This window comes from Achroia grisella, unplaced genomic scaffold (assembly GCF_030625045.1).
Source record: "Achroia grisella isolate CSIRO2021 unplaced genomic scaffold, CSIRO_AGI_Agris_v1 utg168, whole genome shotgun sequence".
NCBI lineage: Eukaryota > Metazoa > Arthropoda > Insecta > Lepidoptera > Pyralidae > Achroia > Achroia grisella.
Genome location: NW_026712669.1, coordinates 147,858 through 172,642, shown reverse-complemented (window position 1 = coordinate 172,642; position 24,785 = coordinate 147,858). Strand labels below are relative to the sequence as shown.

The 24,785-nt window shown below is 33.2% G+C and overlaps 1 protein-coding gene across 1 annotated transcript in view; it reads right to left on the bottom strand.

The window, feature by feature from the left end:
• Positions 1–743: 743 nt before the first annotated feature.
• LOC131841413 (metabotropic glutamate receptor 2-like) overlaps positions 744–24,785 on the bottom strand; it is an 84,029-nt gene continuing 59,987 nt past the window's right edge. The window contains 10 exon segments of the mRNA XM_059189730.1: positions 744–1,972; positions 2,386–2,497; positions 3,396–3,547; positions 4,804–5,017; positions 11,288–11,450; positions 19,008–19,166; positions 19,604–19,770; positions 20,881–21,014; positions 21,946–22,095; positions 23,422–23,528. Coding sequence (XP_059045713.1) covers positions 1,743–1,972; positions 2,386–2,497; positions 3,396–3,547; positions 4,804–5,017; positions 11,288–11,450; positions 19,008–19,166; positions 19,604–19,770; positions 20,881–21,014; positions 21,946–22,095; positions 23,422–23,528 — 1,588 coding nt within the window. The 3' untranslated portion in view covers positions 744–1,742.

Genomic DNA, 24,785 nt, shown 5'->3' with positions numbered 1-24,785 from the left:
TTTAAAACACTTACATTTATTTACACTAATGGAGTCAATGAAAGTTTATCAGGTTATATTTAGTTATAATAGAACATACAGTTCTTTGTAACATATCATGTTATCTGTGGTAATATGAATGGTGCTGTAAGTGGAAAGACAGCAAAATGTAAAATGAATGAAAAAATTACAGCATTAATAGTAACAGACACAAAACAACAGAATAACAAATATTAATTATGTAAACTTGAATTCAAATATAACAAATTGAAGAATTATAACGCTCCAGCAGAACACAATATAGGATACGAGAGTAAATATAAAATAAATAAGAATCATATAAATGAAATATATAAAACTGTGTGTAAATAGTCCTAGAAATCATATTAGAACTTATCATAGCACCTGCTAAATTAAACGTAACACTAAATATAAACAATAATTGATTTACAGGAAGAAGAATTTTACTGGATTAGAACTTATCCAATCTTTCTAGAATACTCTTAAACCTTTCTAATATATTTTAAATCACAATTAGGGTAATTAGATGCTCCGAATATGTTATCGTTGTGGTATTAGCATAAATTGTGAATTGTGTATACCATAGTAAATATTTTTGTGATATACTTACAGAACACTTCTTGTCCACAAATTTACTTGATGATATTCGAAATAAAATATATCGTGGAGCTAGCTATGATAAGCTTTCATAGATTAATTATATATTTTAAGGACATACTTCATCAACAGACAGTTATCAGAAATGTATATTAACAACTACTGTAGATCAGACTAGATGTCGTCAATCATTAATTTATATATGCATTAAAATAATTAAAATATCTATGTTAATGATTAATTAAATGGAATTGCATTCCATTAGGAACCATTCCAATCTCCAACATATTACATTTACTACGTTCCCTATCAGAATTTAATATCAAAAATGTAATGGCAACTGATAGAAAGCATTACGTACGTCGATATAATTATGTTACGGACTAGAGTTTATGGCAGATACCTATAAAGGTGGTAACTGGTAGATTAAGTATAGATTTATAGATAAAAGATTATTCATTTACATATTGATACACACTTACTTTCTAATTGATTAATTTATTATTTTCCTCTCTTATTAATATGTAGACTAACCAGACTCAGCAGTCTTAATACTTAAACATTGCATATAGTAAGCGAAATCGAAGTCTGTCATTACTGTCCTGGCTCACAGCTATACCCTGTGCATGTTATTTGATATTCATTATCTTATTTACTAAATATTTGATATAACAAATATAATGTTAAACATTAAATACATCATATATACATAACACATCACTATTTGTCTTTACGTCGTATATATATACATCCAATTTACATATGGTAGAATCTACAACTAGCTCTTTCTATGTTTTTATGTGAAAGTTATGATTTATTTACATAAATTACTAATATTGTGACAGGAGTTTATAATTTTGCAGTATATATTAATGGAATATATTGGCTTGTAATATACAAAGCGGCTTATGTTAATCTTTACACAAATTTTAACGATGCGTTCCATTATATTTAAATTGCTACGTTTATAAATTACATTAAAAGGAAGAACTATAGATTCCTCATTATTAAGTTATTCATATGTATCAAATCTAGACAATTACAGGTTTGCGCTCTCTCATTTTACAAGAGCAACTTTTCTTTTTTAAACTACTGTTATTCTTTTTCGTGAAAACCTCTGTGAGCGATTTAGATGAATGCTGTTGCTATAATGTTACTGCTTTATCGTTACCAACGTATACATTACTGGTTTTGTCGGTGATATTATTGACGGCTGAATTAATGTTGTTGCATTGGATTGGTTCTTTGGGTTTTTCATCTACTTTCTGCGCCTCGTTGTTTTCTTTCTTATCGTTAATTATTTTCGTTTGGCCGTTTATTAATTTAGTGAAGTCCGATGGCTCTGTTTGTGTCCCTTTGTCAGCACATGGAGGTTCTGGAAAATTGTGTTTTCGGAATTAAAATATTGGTTTGCGTAAATAATGTTACTAATATTATACGCGCAAAAGTTTGTGAGTATCTATATATAAATTAATGTTTGTTACTCTTTCACGCAAAAACTACTAAACGGATTTTGATAAAACTTTACAGCAATATAGCTTACATGTACATCAGAATAACACATAGACTAAATTTTATACGGGTATAACAGGTACACAGTCACTAATTAAGTATTAAATAACATTTTTATGTAGATACCTTTTTAAAATTGAGAATATTACGCAAAATCTCTGCCCTTTTTATATATTAAGAAAACAATGAATAATGTTATTAATGTATCTTTTTGTATATTATACTATACGTAAATAATAATAATTTATATTATATTTCCTGATACAATGAACTTACTCTTATTTATGGTGTGCGATACAGCATGCGTAGGCGCAGGCTTGCGGCTATACCGCACCGGCATTATACTCTGACGAACATTCCGTTCTGGCCGTATTAGAATTATGTATAACTAGAACAAAAATTAATGATAATCATACAAAATACTGTATAAGTATACAAATTATAAATTTGTAAAATTATCAACAGAGACTGTTGGTGATAGGTGGTCTAGCTGTGACAGCCTTGGTGGTCTAGCAGTTTAGCACACAGCTTTACTTCTGATGGTCGCGGGTTCGATTCCTCGCACGATACAAATATTTGTATTTTCGAGTATGTTTGTGTTTATGTAGTTAGAAAAAAAACGTAAATAAATATATCCATCAGTTATCTAGTACACATAACACAAGTTCCGCTTAGCTTGGGACTAGATAGCGCTGTGTGAATGGTACTGGATCATTTCTTTATTTATTCTCTACTTCTGATGTTCGTGTTCATGATGATATTGCTTGCAGACCATGAGCTTCTATAGAATCATCTTGTTTCGTATTATATATAATTTAGTATTCTGTTACTGTTATATTAGGGGGACCGGAAAATAATGTCGTTTTCTTACGCTATATACAACCACATACAGTTTAAATAAGTCTTTATTTTTAATCAAGAATGTACTCTCCATCGTTTTCAATAACCTTTTGCTATCTACTAATTAAATTTTCGATCCCTGACCGATAAAAATTTATCAGTTTTTCGGCAAAATACGTACATATGGCATATTGATACATAAAAAGTATTGCAGCGATCGGAATAAATGATAATATATAATAAATGATATATGAATAAAGATGAATAAATGACAATGATGAAGAAAATGAGATAATGGAATGAAATAAAGTAAAACTTAGTGAAGTGAGATCAAATGGAATTGAAATAAAATACAATATTTGAGTTTTGAGTAATCAACTCAAACCTACGAAATACATAATATATTTCAAAATATATGTACCTATAAATGTTATAGAAGTTATTACCTTTGGAGAGAATAAGCAGACGAGCGTAACGCTGGCACTGAGGGAAATTGTGACAGCCATGCTGGTAACACGAAGTGGCACGTGGCTGGCCGTACCGAAGTACAGCGGCACGAAAGCCAGCCAAATCACGCATGTCGTGTACATTGTAAATCCTAGAAAAAATGTACTTATGATTATGGAACATATACATAATTATAGAGTTATCAATCTATATATATATATATATATACTAGCTGTCCCGGCAAACGTTGTTTTGCCTTAAAATAAAAATAAAAAATTTAGGGGTGGACTACCCCTAATATTTAGGGGGATGAAAAATAGATGTCGGCCGATTCTCAGACCTACTCAATACGCCCACAAAATTTCATGAGAATCGGTCAAGCCGTTTCGGAGGAGTATGGGAACGAAAACTGTGACACGAGAATTTTATATATCAAAATAACTCAAAGGCGTTGATAGGACATAGTGATCTATCAACGCACAGCCCAAAGCACTGGACGGATCGGGCTGAAATTTGGCATGTAGGTAGAGATTATGACGTAGGCATCCGCTAAGAAAGGATTTTGAAAAATTCCACCCCTAAGGGGATAAATTAACGCGAGCGAAGACGCGGACAAAAGCTAGTCTTATATATAAAATTCTCGTGTCACAATGTTAGTTACCATACTCCTACGAAATTACTTTAATTATCAATTTTTATGATATTTTATGTATATTCAGTAGGTCTGAGAATCGGCTACTATCTATTTTTATACCACTAACTGATAAGGGATGTCCACACCTAACATTTTAATTATTTTGGGCATTTTTTTGTCATAATGTGCATTAAAAATAAATACAAACCTAAATATTCACCCTTCTATCACCAACCACAATTTTTTAATAGCAATTTCAATTTATATGGCAAAACAACGTTTGCGGGATCAGCTAGTAATTTATAAATTTTGAACGAGACTTTTGAAATAAATGGAAACGACATGAAAGATGCGCAATCGCACGTGTCAGAGTGGTCACAAAAAATAGTTAAATTCAATCACTCACTATTGCCTGCACTCAGGGGCGGATCGTGAATTGGTGGGGTCCTGGATTAAATCTACTTAGGGACCTACCTATCGTACCTAAATATTACTCAACTAAAAAAATACACCGACCAAAAACAAGCGATCTGAAATTTCTCGTCCCTTTCGATAGACTCTCACTTGCATGGGTTGATTGCTCACAGGGTTGTGCCAATCTTATGATAGGTTTTTTAACATTCTAGATATTTTTTTATATTCTAAATATCCTTTTATTGTCGGGGTTCTGGGCTGCAGCCCAAAAAGCCTGCACTAGTTTTCACGCGCGATCCTAATCGCTTCTGAAAGGGCGTGTAGTGCAAAAGCAGCTATTAAAGGCTTCACCAACTTACCGATATGTTTGCTCTCATTAAAAGCTTCTGGAATCTTCCTCGTCAACACTGCGTATACCGTACACACCAAAATGAGCACGATCGGGTAAAAGAAAGCGATCATGTACGATGCGTCTACGTAGGAATCGCAGACCAGCATGTTGTCTTCTCTGGTCGGATAGTGGAACATTGCGCGCGCTGGGGCCACGATCATCCATACTACCACTATCAACACCTGGAACATAATATTACATTTAAAGTACGATTATTAATTCCAGTCAGTAAAATGACAAGTGCAACTGTCACTGATACAAAAAAGGGTGACCCGCTACAATAGTGATGTCCCGCAATCAATAGACTTAGACATTTAGTCACGCTTTATTTTATTAGGTATCGAAGACTTTTTTTTTAATTTTAAATATTTAATACATATCATATTAAACAATACGATTTTAGAAATATGAACCTTACCAGCATATTAAAATTTCTCACTATAACATTATTACAAAAGCTGGGAAAAAATGTAAAAAGAGATTCAGAGGAATTAATTCTAGAATTTTTATTTGTATTAAGGCAATTTAATATTGAATAAAAAAAATGTAATCTCGACTAACTTTTAATTGTAAAAACTCGATTCAACCACGTCACTATTTATTTGGGATTAAAAACCTGCAACACTGGAAATGTCATTTTACTGACTGGAATTAATAATCTTACTTTAGTTTATTAACTGTGTTATTATTGTACTTTACTTAATTGTAGCATTAACATTCTGCCCTAAACGCATACTAATTTTGGGTCGGGGTAAAATTCATTTGAATTGCATCAGGTTTTTGGATTCAGTATTATCCTATGCCGCCCATGAGCACCCGCAACACCAGGGAATATGCAAGTGCGTTGACAGTCTCTTAAAAAGGAATCCCAGACTCCCATTTCTGTTGCACTGAGTCTACTCAACGTCGGTACTGTCATAGCTAGACATGTAACTTATTAAATTTACGCAGGATGGTATTGGATTACTTAAGTAATACGTAAATTTAAAATGGTTATTCTTTTAATATTTGTAATTTTCTTTATTTTTGCTATATGCCACATATTTGTGTATTTCTTCTAAGTGAAAATATTGGGAAACTATAAAGCTCGCTAAGTTTTCATATAAATAAATAAATACGGTTGTTCATGGCCAAATCATTTCTGAGACAGGCACCGTGGAGGACAGCTATTCATCCAGATGATCCGGATGGTACTTTAGTGTTTGGGTGTCCATATTTCAACCAAGTACCTGATGCTATTTTCTTAAAATTTAGCATATAATATGAATAATACTAGTCACCACTGTCTTCATTTCAGTCCATTATTTGAGATTCGGATAGTTTGGTGTCATCTTCCACTGATCATCATACAAAAGTTTACTTTCTTTATCTTAATATATATCATCGTTACTTCGCTCGCCGTCAATTAAAATCTATTCACGTTCATACTCAATACTTAATTTCTTGTTAAATATTAATGAAAAGGTTTTAATAAAAATGAAAGCAGTGCAGAAACGTTAATATAAAAGTGCTGAGGGTAAAGATCTCAGAAGTGATTGTTTGTATTAAAATTAATTGCTTCTAAAAGTTGAGGACTATCCATTGAAAATTACGATGTTATAAAACGAATTGTTTCTAGAATATCAAAGAAAATGATTTAAAATGTTTTACGTTTAGATTTTCTATATATAACTGGTTTCAAAAATAAGTTGTAAACAACTTTCAAGGTCTCCTAAGCTATTATATGATATGAGATTAAAGTAATTATAAATTATAGACTGCGTACAGTTTGCGACATTGTCGAAAAAATGCAGGAAAGTAGGCTGCAATGGTACGCGCATGTGAAAAGAAGACCACCTGACTACGCTGGCAATCTGGCGCTACAGCTTTCCATCCCCGGGAAAAGAGACAGAGGCAGACCAAGGAAGGGATGGGAAGATGTAATTGCTGGAGACATGGTGGAGCACGAGGTTTCTGAAGACGATGTCTCGGACAGGAAAAATGGCGGAGAAAAACAAGGAAAGCTGACCTCATCACCATGTGAGATACGTAGCTAGGAAGAGAGAGAGAGAGTGCGTATGGTGTTAAATAAAATATTAATAATTTGTAATTAAAATATTTTCATATTGGATAATGCATTGTAAAAAAAATATAGCTGTATAAGAACATTAGCTTTGTGTACGAACAATATTATGTTTTTTGTTTATGTCTCTGCTTAGTTAATGTAAAAAAGAATTATACTTTAATCTATACATATAAATAAAATTGGAGTGTCTGTTTGTAATATTGAAATAACCGTTTCTTACTACATGCATATGAATATAAATACGGCACATACACCAAAATATCATTTTTTACAATTTTTGTCTGTCTGTCTGTTTGTTCCGGCTAAGCTCTGAAATGGGTGGACCGATTTTGACGGAACTTTTTTTTAGCAGGTAGCTGATGTAAAAAGGAGTAACTTAGGTTACTGTTATTTTAGAAAAATATAGTTAAATTCCACGCGGACGAAGTCGCGGGTAGCTAGGGTGTGTTCGGATTAACCAGCTGAATTTCACCATTGCACTATCCGTCAGAAACTGAAATACCATCCTGATCATCTTGGTGAACAGCAGTTCTCTAACTTGCGTTCTTTACTTCTTTACTACATTGTGGAATCACCTTCCAGCACATGTATTTCCAAACGAATACGATATTGAAACCTTCAAGAAAGGAGTTCATTCTTGAAAGTTTCAATATGGAGGAGGGTATAATAAAATAATAAATATTCGGATATTGTTTGTCGGTTATTAGAATAAAAACACCCAAGAATTCCTTTCATAGAGTAGATCAAAGTATTTAGTGTAAGCAGAATGCATAACACGATTTCTGAATGTCAAAGAAACAAAAGATGTGGATAACGACGAGAATTACAGATGAATGGCACTAGATACATCATAGACTACCTCATAAAGGATCCAAAGATAAAGATAACATGTTCACATATATGAGGAAGTGGCAATTTCTTATATATGTATAATGTACGACATAGCATTTATGTAACTAATCTTACTTAATAATACAAACGTGACAGTTTGTCATACTTAACGTGACCAGACGTCCCGTTTTAAACGGGACTTCCCTTTTTATAACAACAAGTCCCGGTGTCCCCGAAATTAACTCTGGGACGCAAAATTGTCCCGTTTTTGGAAACTCGGTGAAAATATGTTTAGTCGAGCGGGCCGGTTGTGATGTAGATTATTGTTGATAATTTTAATATAAAAAAACGTGCCATTTTTATATTGTCTTGTAGACAAGCAATTAAAGTTTTTAAATTAATTTAAATTATTTTTACCTTTAAAGTTTTAAATTCACAAAGAAGTATCATATATCATTTTAAAAGTATTTAGATAATGATTAAGACGGCGTGGTTAATTTAATTGACTTTTATAAAAGTCAATTCTAGCTTCTAATTTTTAAAAATGACATTTTTCTATTTAATCGACGATACGTCCTCTCCTCTAGGTTGTCTGTAAGAGACTGCATATAGCGTGAAGACTGCCTATTGTAATTACTTTTCTATTTACTGTATTTTTTTATTGTTTATTTTGTGTACACAATAAAGAGTTAATTATTATTATTCTTTTATATATGTTACATCTCCCTTTTTACGGGGGTAATACTTTTTTTTAAAGAATTAGCTTTAATAAATTGTTTCCTTTATTGACTGTCTATTAATTGATATAAATAAATGTCCCGTTTTGAGTCAAAGAATAAATGGTCACGTTAGTCATACTGATGGATGAATATTAATTACTATTCTTTTATAAACATACTAGTGACAGAGTTTGATTGCATTTTTTTTATAGCATAGGTGACAAACCTTGCTTGAGATGAGCCATCTCATGGTAAGTGATTACCGCCGCCCGTATGAGTACCCGCAACACCAAGAGAATTAAAAATGCCGGCCTTTTAAGAAGGAAAAAGCTCTTTTCTTGAATATTTCAATATCGTATCATCGTATATCGTATTCGGAAATACCTTTGCTAGAGTTATGTAGATAGATTTACCTAAAGGACACTTTTCAGCTGAATTTACACGGTTAATGTAAAGAGGTAGTATAGTTAATAAAGCAATACGATTCTGAATACATCTACGAAAACATTATATATGCCAGGAAAAACATTAGCAGTTTTAAAAAAGTAGGTGATTACACTAATAAAAGCACGTAATGTCAACAAATTAGTTTTACCTAGTGCCGTTTGACGAAAGTTAATAATTCGTTTTTTGCAAATTGCAACAAGACAATTTGCAAAAAAAATATTATTTATAGAAATTATTTAACTTAAATATATATATTGAACAGAGATCAAGTGCGTAGCGGTTTCTATGTTGATTGTCGCATGCCTAATCCTTGTTGTTAATTAAATATAAGTAAATCAATATTTATTTAAAAGACCAACACACAAGTTTCATTCTCATTCTTTTTGTGATGAGTCTGCATTCCGAATGAACGGTAGAATAAAAAAAACTTGACTATTCAAAAGTGCTTATATTAAGTTTTATTTCATCCATATATATTTTATTGTACAATTTTGTTGGTTTTTAATTATTTTACTATGTTGGAGTGGCTGTACGTATGTGTATCTACATGCTGGCAATGACTGGCTGTTAATGTCAAACAATATTTGCGAAATAAATGTATTTTTTTATACTACGATGGTGACAATCAAGCCCATCTGATGGTAAGTGGTTACCATAGCCTATGGACGCCTGAAACACCAGGGGTATCATTCTTCAGAAATCTTAATATACCCTTCTCGAAAAACCCCATGCTGTAGTCTCGCGGCAAAATAGGAAGTTAAATAGATAGATAAGATAGATAATTGATTTATTTCCAACATAACACAAATAATACAATTTACAACAAGACACAAAATAAGAAATCTAAATATATATAACTCAAAGGTGACTAGTGATCTAGTGATCAATGCACAGCCCAAACCACTAGACGGATCGGGCTGAAATTTGGCATGCAAGTAGATGTTGTGACGTAGGCATCCGCTAAGAAAGGATTTTGATTAATTCTACACCCAAGCGGATAAAATAGGGGATGAAAGTTTGTCAATTTGAAACCGATCGCGATGAGACTTTGCATGTATAAAGCTACTATGACGTAGCCATCCCCTAAGAAATGATTTTGATAAATTCCACCATTTCAAGGGGATAAATTAACGCGAGCGAATCCGCGGGCAAAAGCTAGTAATAATATAGAAAGTTGGCAATAGGAGCTGCCTCAGCTGTTGCTGATATAAGCACAACCTTAATGAGGTGCATCTATACAGCGATGGTTTTCAGGCAGCCCCTATTACTCATAAAAAAAATTACATATTGCATAATGCCGAAATGTAAATTTGACATCAAATAACTCAGTGAACTTTCGGAAATTCTAATTTCTACTCCAAGTTGAAACAATAGAAGAACAAAGTTATTATGATAGGACAGGCGCAGTATATGCGTATATGGTAGTTAATAGTTTTACCTGTAACTGAACGTAATGGAAATAAAGTCCTAAGTAAATAGAACCGCGTATTTGTTTAATAATTAGGAATTTCGGCGTATTGGAACGGGCTTAGATGAAGCGAATGTAATACTTAATGTTATATATTCTTTTACACATGAAATACAGGAACTTAAGCTTACAGTTAAAGGTGAAGCTATCTCTAAAAGAGATTATGATAAATATTCTTTTATTGCAGTAACATAAGCTTATACCTCATAACCTGTTATGAATAGAATAGAATAGAATATATCTTTATTGCTAACTGTGTGGGTACATTTTTTTGTAGGTGGTATAACAATATATATAGTTTATGTATCAACAGTTTCACCCTATCGGGCATACAACAATTTACATAACCTAATCTTACAGTTAAAGGTGAACCTATCTCTAAAAGAATTTATGATAAATATTCTTTAATTGCAGTCTCAAATACAGTAATTTAACCTTACAGTTAAAGACGAACTAAGATTATTGCAAGATGTGTCAATTTCGTCAAAACATTAGGTGATGCCCACATTACTCTTGTACACAGGCGACAATTACCACTTTTTAACAGATGGTTTTTTTCCCATCCATACTAATATTATAAATGCGTATGTTTGTTTGTCTGTCTCTGTTATTTTTTGACAATTAAACAACAAAAAATTGACATGAGAACCAATTGAATAACTGGGACTTATATAACTTATCTGTTATGTAAAAAAAAAGAGGCAGATGAAGTTGAAGGTAATCTATATTTTCATTTAAGAGAGATACACTTACACTTAGAAAAAGCTTAGAAAAAGTAAATCAAGGAAAAACGTTATTCCTTCTTAAAAGGCCCACAACAAACTTGATGTTGCGGATGCTCATGGGCGACGGAAATCACTTACCGTTAGGTGAGCTGCAAACTAGTTTATGCTCTATGCCACAGGAAATAAATAACAATTACCTGAATTGAGATTAGGGCAGCGCAGATAGCCAATTGCGAGCTTGGTGATATCAAAATTGGCCGCTTCGCCGAATGCTTGCTGGCATTGAAGATGCGCGAGATCCTGTTAGTTTTTGTTAGGAGCGCGGCGTAGACTACAGTGAAACAAAATCCGGTGCCAAATCTGGAATAAAAAAAATGTTTATAGCAACATAATTGTATGGTAGAAAAGAAGGGAAGGAGGAGATAATATTGACCATTGCTAGCAATGCACAATATCGTACAGAGCTTTAAATAGTCCTCCTGAATAAAGAGGAATGGAATCAGCAACGATCTAAGGTAAAATGCTCTCTTCGCACTACTAGAAAATTATTACTTCATATCCCGGCTCATTTGTCTGGTTTTGTCCATTATTCTTTCGCCATTCAGGCAATCAAACTTTGGAATGACTTACCCCTTCATATCAAAACCGTCACGAGTAGATTTTTTTTCAAGCGTAAATTACGGGAACATTATTTAAACTTGTCTTTTTACGTATACATTTTTTTTATTATTTCCATTATTTGTGGCAGTACATGATATTTCATTGTCAGATTATTAAATATGTATGTATGGTTTATGTATGTATATATATATATATGTAGTTATTTATTCATATATATTTTTATGTGTATCGTTTAATATATTTATTATATTTGCACCGCCAACAATTATTCTTTGCACTACCCATGGTTGACTGGTAGATAATGCCGCATGGTGTTAAGTCCGCCATATGTATTTTCAATGATGTGTATTAAAGTTTTAATAAATAAAATAAATAAAACGGTGTATTAAACACTAGACCACTAAGTCTGTTACTGATACATAAATAGTTCATATCCTAAATTAACACATACAGTACTTTTGATTAGAATTTATACATGCAGTGTCGCATGCTACAGTAAAGAAAGGAACTCCTGGATACGAATCTCTACTTGTATCCAGAAGGATTTAGTCTACTATTATCACTTTGGCGCTTTATATTCAGAGATTTCCGGCTCTTCTAAGGATTTATTTTTGATTTCTTCCCTATTTCGCCTCTTACGAAATCTTTAGGAAAAAGGAGAGGGAGGGCCTCTTATATCCTTGCTCCGATTTTATAAGAAACTATTTGTTATATTAAATATAAATTATACATATTTTTACATACATATTTTTGTTCTAGTCCAATGCTATTGTCAGCTGGCCTTTACAGCTTTTCCAAACGATTTGGGTAGAGTGCAGATAGCACTCCAAATCAACGGAAAGACTTATGGAGCGGCTGAAGACTAACTCCTGCCTGTATATGATTTTAGTCTGAGGGCACAGCGAGCGTTTTGACCCTTGGTTCAGGCCGTCGTAATTTCAGTTCCCATTTTAATTGAACTGAGGTCGATCGGAAAGTCTTTAGTAAGTGACTTATCTCTATTTTCTATCTAAATTATTTATTATTATCTTGACGACCTCGGTGGTCTAGCGGTCAAGCACACCGCTAATGGTCGACTTTTGTATCTCTATTTTCTATCTAAATTATTTATATATGTATTTATTTCTTATATATAAAATTTTCGTGTTTTTCGTTCTCATACTCCTCCGAAACGGCTTGACCGATTCTCATGAAATTTTGTGAGCGTATTGAGTAGGTCTGAGAATCGGCCAACATCTATTTTTCATCCCCCTAAATGTTAGGGGTAGTCCAACCCTAATATTTTTTTTTTTTGGTTTTAGAAAAAAATTTTAGTTTCTATTTATACAAAAATACATACAATCCTAAATTTTCACCCTTCTATTTTCAACCCCTATTTTTTTATAGCGTTATTAATTTATATGGCAAAACAACGTTTGTTGGGACAGCTAGTATATCTATGTTATTTACTATACCTATAGTATAGGCTATGCTGAGTTTGATATTACAGAGTGTTGGGTAATCCCCCTGATTTATTATTATTATTACCGACGACCCTTATCCATTAAGTGAATCGTGAATTTTTTTCTTAAAAATCTCGATCGGATATAAGCGGATACGGATATGGACACGAATATTCGCCACATCACTAGTATAAACATGTTCAGTAGATTATACACAAAGCTTTAGATGGATTGATTGCTTACACCGTCATGTCTTGAGAACAATACCGACCTCCCTCAGGGAGAGAGGGTCGCGGCTAGGATGACCAACTCTGGTGATGAATATTTCGGGCCAAAACATCGAATTAAAATTAAATTATAATGGAAGAATCGGAATTATTGGAATAAAATATATTTTTAATAACTGAAGGTTGTCTAGCAGTTTAGCAGACCGCCTTACTTCCGATGATCGCGGGTTCGATTTCTCATATGGTACAAACATTTGTATTCATGAGTCAGTGTGAGAGTATGAGTATGAACTCGTGAATATAAATGTTTGTACCGAAAAGACCAATACACATAGTAATATGTTTGTATTGGTGTGGGTGTTTGTATGTATATATTTATAAACAAAATATATTTATGTATTTGTATCAGCTGTCTAGTACCCATAACACAAGCTTGGGAGTAGATGGCATTACGTGGATTGTACAGGGTTACTATTATTATTATCACGATGTTGCCAGTGCAAAACAAGAGTCCCTAATAAAAAATAAAATGAGCAGATTTTAGGAATATTGTTCTTTTTTATTCTAGGAAGGTGTTACATATGAATGTGGATAGCTATAAGGACAAAGGAAGACAGAAAAAGAGATCGATGGACTGTGTGAATGATAACATGGTAAGAAAGACCGTTATTGAATCTACACCCATACTGTAAAACATAACGATAACGATCAGACTACGTCTCGAACGATTAGACACTAAAGTTAGCAGAATTAAACAAAGTAATAAAAATCCATTAAGTACTGAAATTGACTACCGCAACATAAGAGATATATATGTAGATAGATAAGAAAATTTATTTATATCTTAGTACAGACATAGGCTTAATTATAAATATACAATACAGAATATTTAAAACCAATGTACTACATGGGTAAAACTGCATGTGTGCTACAGCCGTACAAAATAACTTATAGCTCAGAGTAGAGAATAACTTAAGGAGAGCAAAACACTGATTTCCAAATATTTTCTCGAGGGTGAAATGTACTATTTAATAATAACACGCAATATGATGAAATAAATAATATTAATATTTATTTATTTATTGCCAGAACAAAAGATACATATAAATTTGAGTTCGTACACAGTTTGTTGACCAAAACTATAAAAAGAACCTTTCAAACTACGTATAAAATAGCAACAGTTGTATTTCACACTGCGTATTCTTGGCAAAAGGGGCTGACTCAGCTGATGCTGTGAGCGTAACGTTTACACGTATGTTGCACAGCGCTGATTATCAGTCAGTCCCTCTTGTTTAATGAAATATAAAATTATGCGAACTGTTTAACAGTCCAGGAATGAAATTTTTTTTCTTTTTTTTACAAACATAGTAAAATCAAATAAACGTAATATAAATGTATTCTTTATTCTTTATTGTACACACACACACATAATAGAAAAAATTATACAAATAAAACGTAATATAAATGTTATAGTTGTATTAAATAGAATAGTCATACATACGTGTACGAAAAGTATTAAAATATTGTTTTAATGATATTAACTATAAGTATAAATAGACATACATAAATATATATATATATATATATATATAGACATACTTAAATGGTACATAAATAAATTATAAGACATAAGTTAAAATGTAAATTATAATATAAATATATATATATAAATAAATGTAGTTGTATTCGGGATGGTTGGTCACCCCCGTCGCGACAATTGTGTTATAGAATGGATTACCATGACCTCCTTGTGACCCGGAATTTAATATCGAACCAACGCCGTGACAAGTTTATTCCGGATGTAAATTGTATTTTATACCCAGAATACAACAATACAAACTCCAACAATACAATTTATTTGGAACAAAATCTGATAACTAAGGAATAACAGTGGACAACTCATACAGCGGCATCTAAGCCCCAAGCTAAGCACAGCTTATGTTATAGGTACTGGATAACTGGTTAAAATATTTAAATACATACATAATAAATACGTTGAAAACACGCAGACCGATACAAACAATCACACTTATCTGTACGTATAAATAAAATTGGAGTGTCTGTTTGTAATATTGAAATAACCGTTTTTTAATACATGTATATGAATATAAACATGGTACGTATATCAGGATAACTTTATTTACAAGTGTTGTCTGTCTGTCTATCTGTTTGTTTGTTCCGGTTAATCTCTGAAATGTCTAGCCCGATTTTGACGGGACTTTTATTGGCAGGTAGCTGATGTGATAAGGAGTAATTTAGGCTACTTTTATTTAGAATAATTCTTTTATTTTAGAAAAATAAAGTTAAATTACATGGGGACGAAGTCGCGGTACAATATAAAGGATGCGTGCGAGGTATCGAACCCACGTCCATCAGAACTAAAGAGTTGTGCTAAAACCGCTAGACCATCGAGACTGTTAATAGAGGCCCGGGTCCCCACCAACATGCTGCCCACTTTCATGAAGGAGGACTACTGGTCGAAGGGTGTGGTGTACCGGTGCTACTGTGGCAGGTTGCTGTCATCAGTGCCGTGACCACACAGACAAGATCAATATATTAGTTTTAAAATATTATTTCATATGTATGTTAGTCTATGATATATTTATAATATAATAATAATAATAATAATCTCAAGACAATTCACACAGCGCCATCTAGACCCAAATTAAACTAGCTAAAACTTGTGTTATGGATACTAGATAAATGTTACAAATACATAGATAATTTTTTTTTCGTAAATACATACATATTATACATAGAAAACACCCAGACCGATACTAACAATCATATTCATGAATGTTTGTGCCGTGCAAGGAATCGAACCCGCGACCATCGGACGTAAAGCGGTGTGCTAAACCGCTAGACCACCGAGGTCGTCATATGGGCCTAGTTGCTTGAAATAAATAAAATAAATTATTACATAGTATAAAACAGCGTCGATTTCCATGTCTGTCCGTTCCTATATATTGCTTAATTCTTTAAAACTACGCAACGGATTTTGAAGCGGTTTTTAATAGATAAACTGATTCAAGAGGAAGGTTTATATATATAATACATGTACACCCGTGAAAAGCCGGGGCGAGTAGCTAGTAATATATATAGAAAACGAATTATTTATTTGTATATTCAATTATTCCGATTTATAAAAGTAGCAATATTAAAATATATTTTTTAAATAATATCTCTGGACAATTCACACAGCGCCATCTAGTCCCAAGCTAAGCAGAGCTTGTGTTATGGGTACTAGACAACTGATATAAATACATGGATACATTTTTTTTTGTAAATAAATACATATTATACATACAAAACACCCAGACCGATACAAACAATCATACTCATGAATACATATGTTTGTACCGTGCGAGGAATCGAACCCACGACCATTGGATAGTAAAGCGGTGTGCTAAACCATGGACCATCGAGGCTGTCGAAATAAAAATGAATAAATACTTAGAGGATTGGCAATGATATTAAAAATTCAAAATGGACTAAAATATTCTGTACCTCAAAGGGAATAAAATCCCTCTCTTTTAAGTTGGCTATTAATGATGGTAAATCGCTTCCCGGCAGTGTTGGTACGTATGTGAATATGGACATTGAAAAGCGTGAATACGTGAAAATCTTTGTAGAGCACGCTGCAGGTAACTACTTCTCAGCTGAAAGGCTCGAATTTTACATTTTCAGCTTTCAGCGTTCCCGACACCTTTTACTCTTTTATGTTTCATAGTTCTTCGAACGGTTACTTTTATAGTAAGTTCTTACATTTAGTAATATACATATGGGTATCTTAGTTTATATATTTAGTTATTCATAAATATTTATTTTTTGTAAATATATATACATATAACCAAACACCCAGACCGATACAAACAATCATACTCATGAATACAAATGTTTGTGCCGTGCGAGGAATCGAACCCACGACCATCGGATAGTAAAGCGGTGTGCTAAACCGCTAGACCACCGAGGCCGTCAATAGGCTAATGCGTTTTGATATTGCAAGTTCAAAATACTTGTTCACCGTAATAACATTTTTTTTTATTTTTTGGTCTATTTTTTTTGTTATTTTTTATAATGCGGCATTAAAATACATATAACCCTAAATTTTCACCTTTCTGTAATGAACCCCTTAGTTTTAATAGCTATTTTAATTTATATGGTAATACGACGTTTGCGGGGGTAGCTAGTTGGTGTACCTACACACACACAACACTAGCTTTTACCCGCGGCTTCGCTAGCATTGAATCAAAAAAGTATCCTATGTTCATTCTAATACCTCCAAGAACATGTGTACAAAATTTCATGATGATCGGTTCAGTAGTTTTTGCGTGAAAGCGTAACAAACATCACTACTTGCACATTTACGAGTATAATATTAGTAAGGAATAAGACATACATGTATAGGCCTATTGGTATACTTTATTTCTTGAAGGGAAAAAGGGACATAATACTAACGAGTGTTTAGTGCAGGTGGAGACCCCAGCCGAGGGCACGTTTGACCCAATTAAGGTCATATTAGCTACGTATTACGTGTTAATTTTCTTCCTCAAGCCAATAACTCGTTAAGTGACGGTCTCGGTTACTTAGATTTTCTTCTTCAAATCAATAACAACTCGTTAAGTGACGGTCTCGGTTACTTAGCGGTTAAGAGACCACCTTACAGCCGATGGTGGCGGGTTCGATTCTTCCAACAAACAAGATCCTTTGGAAGATCGGACGGTATCCATAACTTTGGTGACAGGTTTTCCTAATTTCTCCAACGATTGGACCTCTTCGAGGAGCGAAGGGGATCCATAAGTTTGGTGAAAGATTTTCCTTGTTATATAAACGTAAGAAATAAAGAAGTATACATAGGGTGAAAGAAAAAAAGGCAGATATTCAATGCTATAGAAAATAGACAACGAAAAATGTTAGGACAGTTGATATGGTATGATGAATTTATAAAAAATGTTATTGAGGGAAAAATAAAAGAGAAGAGACGGGGAGAGGAGAACCAAGGCTCAGTTACATCTAGCAAATTTTAGACAAAATTAGAGTCGTGTCGTATTAACATCCTAAGGTTGTCTGGAAGAAATTGCACTTCAGCGATAAGCCCGCCTTTCCCTTTTTAGTTTGTCAATGTTATATGTTTGTACATATCTATATATTAATCTATTAATCTATATATATATATAAATTATTTACTGTTCGTTAGTCTTACTAAAACTCGAGAACGGCTGAAGCGATTTGATTAATTTTAGTCTTGATATATTCATGGAAGTCCAGGGAAGGTTTAAACGGTGATAAAACATGAAGAAATTTCATGTAAAATAGTAAAAACACTTTTATTTTCCCATACAAACTGCTGATACCTGTCAAACAGGGTCCATTCAGAATTTGCGTAACTAAACTTCAAAAAACCTTTGACATATTTAATTTTGAGATTGAACGGAGCTCGCGGGGTAAGCTAGTAGTATATATAAATGCTTCTTTGTATTCCGTGAGGAGAACAAATGAGAATTTTCATTTCATTTCCCATTTTCAACATTTAAAGAGCACGATGGGAGATAATGGAATGTGGCAAAAGCACCACCGACAAGAGCGTGCTTCTTAAATTATGAAACATCTTAATAAATCAGTCTTACCTTTGTATTGAGCAGAGTATATCGGTAGGCCTGAAGACTAGGGCGAAGGTCACCAGGTAGCACATGAGGATACCGGCGAGCAGCACGTAAGATAGCTCCCTGCCACTCGCACGGACCACGGGAGTGGAGCTATGTCGCATCCAAACACCACAGACAAATCTGGAGAAAAGGATGACATTCTTAAAAAATGCGTAGCGATTACATTATTTTAAGAGCGTTTTATTATTATTAATTAAACTATTTTTTATGTTCCTACATTGGTAAATAATCCAAATATTATAAGAGAGAGTTCACTTTTGATGGATCTAGCATGCAATTTCAACGGGGATCGAAATTAAGACGACTAGTCGTGGTTCAAACCCTTAGCGTTGACTTGAGACTAAACTTGTATCCGTCATGTAGGAGTTGGCCTTCAGCCGCGCCATAAATCCTTCCGCGGTTTTGGAGTGCCATCTGTATTAGCCCCCTTTTCATTTGGTGAAGTTATAGCTAAGTTCCCTAACTTAAAAGTTCAAAGTAGAACGAACACAAAATTGATTATTACATCTTTTTACATAGAAATAGACGTTGAAACGAAAGAAATGAAAAGAACTTACGCTGTAAGTAATATGCCAACAGAAGAGAACGACATAGCGCCGATAGCCCAGGCAGAGTCTGGTCGTAGGTACGCTTCGGGGATGGGTCTGCAGTGAGTCCTGGTGGGGTCTGGTAGAGTACCCCGAGGGCACACCATGCATGCTGTCTCAACTAATGGTGACCGGATCTATGAAGTAGATAATATGGTTAATAAAACGCATTCTACAGATTCTTAGCAATGGAAACTAGTATTACAGTATGCAGTCCCAGTATACGCAGTAATAATCATCTTTATTTGTCTCAAATAAAAATTAATACAATTGCTGCTTTACTAAGTAATGAACGAGACAAAACGTTCTAAAACTCAGAGGGATAGTGAGTCCACCCTCTCAGCTATTCTATTATTTCTTTTATTAGTAAATTAATACAATAAGAGATCGACGACTACGATAGCATCTAACTTCTAAACTGCTACTAACAAAGTAAACATAAACTATAGTCGGGAACTCGATACGCTAGGTGAAATTAAGTCTCTACAAATTGAAGTGTCTGTTTGCAATTTCAAATTACCAGCTTTCCACTAAATTCATATGAAAGTATACACGGTACTTACATAATACATTAATATAAAAAAATCTGTCTGTATGTCAGTTTGTTATTCTCGTTCTCTGAAAATTTTATTTAATATGTTTAAAATAAAAGTTTCAATCCACGCGGACGAAGTCACGGATCATAGCTAGTAACTTATATTTCCAAATACATAGTACAGTACTAATTTCGTCATATTAAATAAAAAAAATGTCTATCTGTCTCTCTGCTTATTCTTCCTAATGACTGAAATGGGTGCACCAATTTTGACGGGCCTTCACTCCCAAATAACTCTTATGTTATAAGGTACCTTTATTTTAGATTTTTTTTCTATTTGAGTATTTAATAGATTTAGTGCTAATTGGTGGTTTGTATTCACACACTTAAACTTAAAAATGTAAAGTAATAATAAAATTATTTTAAAGAGCAACACGCAAGTTTCTTGCTCGTTCTTCTTGTGATGAGACAGCTTTCCGAACGAGCGGTAGATTAAAAAATGTAATGACTATTCAAAAGTGCTTCAATGTAAGTTTATTTGAATAAATGATTTTCTATTCTATTCTATTCTATTTCTATTCTATTCTAGAAAAGTTCCACGCGGACGATGTTCCTGGTAGCATGATTCTAAAATACATATGATGTGATGGTTGGTATATGTCCGTAATAGCTATAGACTTTATATAATATGGATAGATATAAATAATCAGACCTCGTATTGGGTACAGTTGAAACAATGCCAACAACAACTTTCTCCCTCAACGTATTGTTTCGCCTGTCCCAGCTCGCACTCGGCACTGCAGACGGACTCCGGCGGGCGAGGCTCCCCCCATTTAAATTGGATATCTGTAAGGCAATAGATAATATAATTGTCTTTGTTATTGAATATTAAAGCCTTTTAGGTAGAAACTGAAGGATTAATAATATTGTACCTGCAGACAATCTCCGTTAAGAGATTTGCAGGACAATGATTGTTATTATAGTAAACTTGGAAAAAATTAAGTTTTTTATCTATCTACGTAAATATTGATAAAGAATTCACGTGGCTAAAATATCATATATATATATATTTCGAATTATTCTAATGCTGTTGGCCGCAACTAGCCTTTACAGTTTTACCAACCGATAAGTGGCGAGTGCAGATGGCACTTTAAACCCGCGGAAGGGCTTATGAAACGGCTGAAGGCCTACTCCTGCCTGACAAAAACGATTTTAGTTTGAAGGCACCATTCGACCACAGATTAGATCGTCGTAATTTCGATCCCTTTTTTAATAGGACGGGGAGAGAAAATGTCATATAGTAAATACTTTTGTTTCTAAATTTATACTAAATTTCAAAACAGTTCTATCTTAAGTAAGGTAAGGTTATAAACAATCATACTCATGTATATTTGTACCGTGCGAGGAATTGAACATAGCATGTGTTAGATCACAAATATTCAGCAGTAGTTCAACTTAATCACCGCAGACTCGTAGTTTAGTCTCCAAACAGTGTCAACACTAGACTTCCAAACTATATCCGAACTCTATTCACTGCCGTTTATAGGCGAAACACGTGTCGCAATATAGGTGTAGATCCAATATCGGTCGTAATTTGATCACTAATAGAGAAGGATATAACACTTCCAGTAGCGGTGGTCAGATTTCCGGACTAAATATTTGTGGTCTCACACATGCTAATGGTAGTGGAATTAAACAAAATAATATAAATCCATTAAGTAATGAAATAAGTGATATACATATCAATCTTAACACTCTTATTTATAATAATGCTTACCATCGAGATCTAATAATAATTTTCCATCAAGATACTGTCCAACGTTCACCCATCGGTAGACGCCCTGCGATATTTGCTTGAAGTGCAAGATGTTATATCTGGCTGGACCGTCTCCATTTTGATCAAATTGGAACCCATCCCCACTGAGACCTTAAACAAAAATTCAAGTAGGTATATTTAATAGTCTATTCCTGTCTTATTTTTATTATATTCTTTATTGCACAGATAATACAAAGATATTATATAATAATTTAGGAATAAAGTGTGGAAAGGTGGACTTGTCCCTACAAGAGGTATGTGGTGGAAGAGGTGTGAGAGGATATGTGGTACTGAGTGGGTAATAACTGGTTCAGAAAAAAAATTACAAATGCTAGATACTAAATAAAATTCAAATAACAAATTGTATAATCTAAGTAATAAGTCTAATACAAAAGTAATATAGATAAATATATACATAAACATAAATAGATACAAATATATATGAATAAACCACTCGAAGACCACTTGAAGCCGATATTGTATAATCTCATACAAAAGTAATATACATAAATACGAATATACATAAGTAGGTATAAATAGTAAAACAAACATATATTTTACCATAAATCAATTTATATTATATATAGTAAAAGGTATGCTACTTTTTATTTTTATTAATATTTTAGTTTTATTTTACAGGTCCGGTTCGCAGTCGCGAGTTCAAATTAAATTTTTATGCGGACAGGATAAAGCTGGATGGTGAATGCAGTAATATCAACTGGTCCTCCTAAGTTACTTCCATTAAGCAGAGGAGAGTCGAGAATGATACCTGTCTTTGCTAAATTTGTATACGAATACAGGTCTGGCACAGCAAAGTGCTAGACTTTGCTGTACCAGATCTGTATTCGTGACATACGAGTATGATAGTAAATATATGTAACGATTTCTAAAGATCCAAGATTTTCTTATGGCAATAATGGTAATATAAGAAGCACATCATTATTAGTAGCATAGTACATTTATTAACGTTCGTATTTATGTGTATTCAGATGGTCAGTACTTTTATTATGTAAAATCGTCATATTTTAAATGAAATTGTAATAACAAATTTCTGATTAATTTAACATGATCTACATTCAAATGTTTAGTTCTTTTTGCACTAAATATATTAGGGATTTCGCGTGAGAAATATTTTTAGTATTTCTAATTACATTAACGTATACATTCATTATGTAATCACCAACATGAACATTTCTATTATCCTGGAATCGAACACAAGGTAAAACGGTATCCTAAGCAATATTACCTAGGTGGTCAAAGTAGACGTTTATTTCATGTTTCCTTTCATTTGTTTTAATACTCAATATAAATTCTAATCTGTTCTATTCATGAGATTGTCTTCTGTCTGTTTTAAAGAAATCCAGCAAACAATTGTGTGATTTATTCTAACCGGGATTCTATTATTATGCTAATTTACCGCATTAAGTAGGTACGTACCGGTGAAATTTACTTTTCTAAGATACCGCAGTAAATCTGAACCGCTGGCTGGTCGCATTGCATCGCAGAGGCCTGGCTTCCCTCCACATACGGCTACATGCATGTCCCTGTGAAAGAAGTTCATTTATAAATATACTAGCTATACCAATAGTTTTATCCGCATCAAATTTATAGCCTATATGTTATTCTGATGTATAAGGTATAATACTTTAAGGTTCCATCGCAATGCGTTCAGTAGTTTTTGAAAGATTAACAAACATTCAGCCATACTCACAAACTTTAGCGTTTATAATATTAATAGGATACGTATAAGGCCTTTGAAATGTACTAATGCTGGTATTTAGCAAGTGATTCAGTGGTTTAGTTATTATTTTGTTTGTCAGTTGGTCAGCATTTTCATTGCTTTCAAGGTTTGAGTACCCCGGGGGTCTCGGGTCAGTATCTCAGTATAATATTATTTCTGCCCGTGATCTTACTACGTTTGATTTATTTAATTTAAGTTTATTTCTCTAAACAATTTTCTAATGATGTTGTATTTTTTTTTATGTTAATATTCGTAATGGTAAACAGGCTGGTGGTCCATCCGATGGTAAGTGGTAACCGTCGTCTATATACATGAACAGCACTACCGATATCACGTTGTCATGTGAGACCTGAAAAGTAGCCTGAATTACTCATTATAAAATTAGCTATCTGCGAGTATAAGTCCCGTCAAAATCGATCCAGCCATTTTAGAGAATAGCAAAAGTACATTTTTTAATTAATTTTTGATGTAAGTTCCGTATATTGTCATATGAATTTAGTGAAAAGCTGTTAATTTGAAATTACAAACAGACTTTTTTTTTGTGTATTTGTATATATTACGATTAAGTACAGCAATATGGGCTTAGGTTTAGAGTTTGTTAAAAATCGTCTGCGTGACACATAGCTCTGTAAGCTGTGTTTCGGATTGATAGGTGAGAAATGACAGTAAAATTATGAGGCAAGTCGTGACATCGACGTCCTTGCGAATAGCAATTCATGAGGTAATTATCTGGAAATTATTATTTTTATTTATATACAAACAGACAATTTTATTTTATTTATTTGAGTAGATTATAGTTGCTATATTAAAAATTTCATCTCATCGTACTATATACAAAAGGATGGAATCACATGGGAATAAAAACTCATATCACGCTTGGCGAGTTGTTGAAATGATATTGCAGCGCAAACAGACTTCTTGTGATAAAACATATTTTCGTCTCGATTCATTTCTCAAGGATAACATGATTGTGTTTTCTAGATTATTCTAAAGATTGGAAAAAGCCAATAAATATTTTTGGGGCTTTTATAAATTATATCATAAGAATTTCAATCCCCCA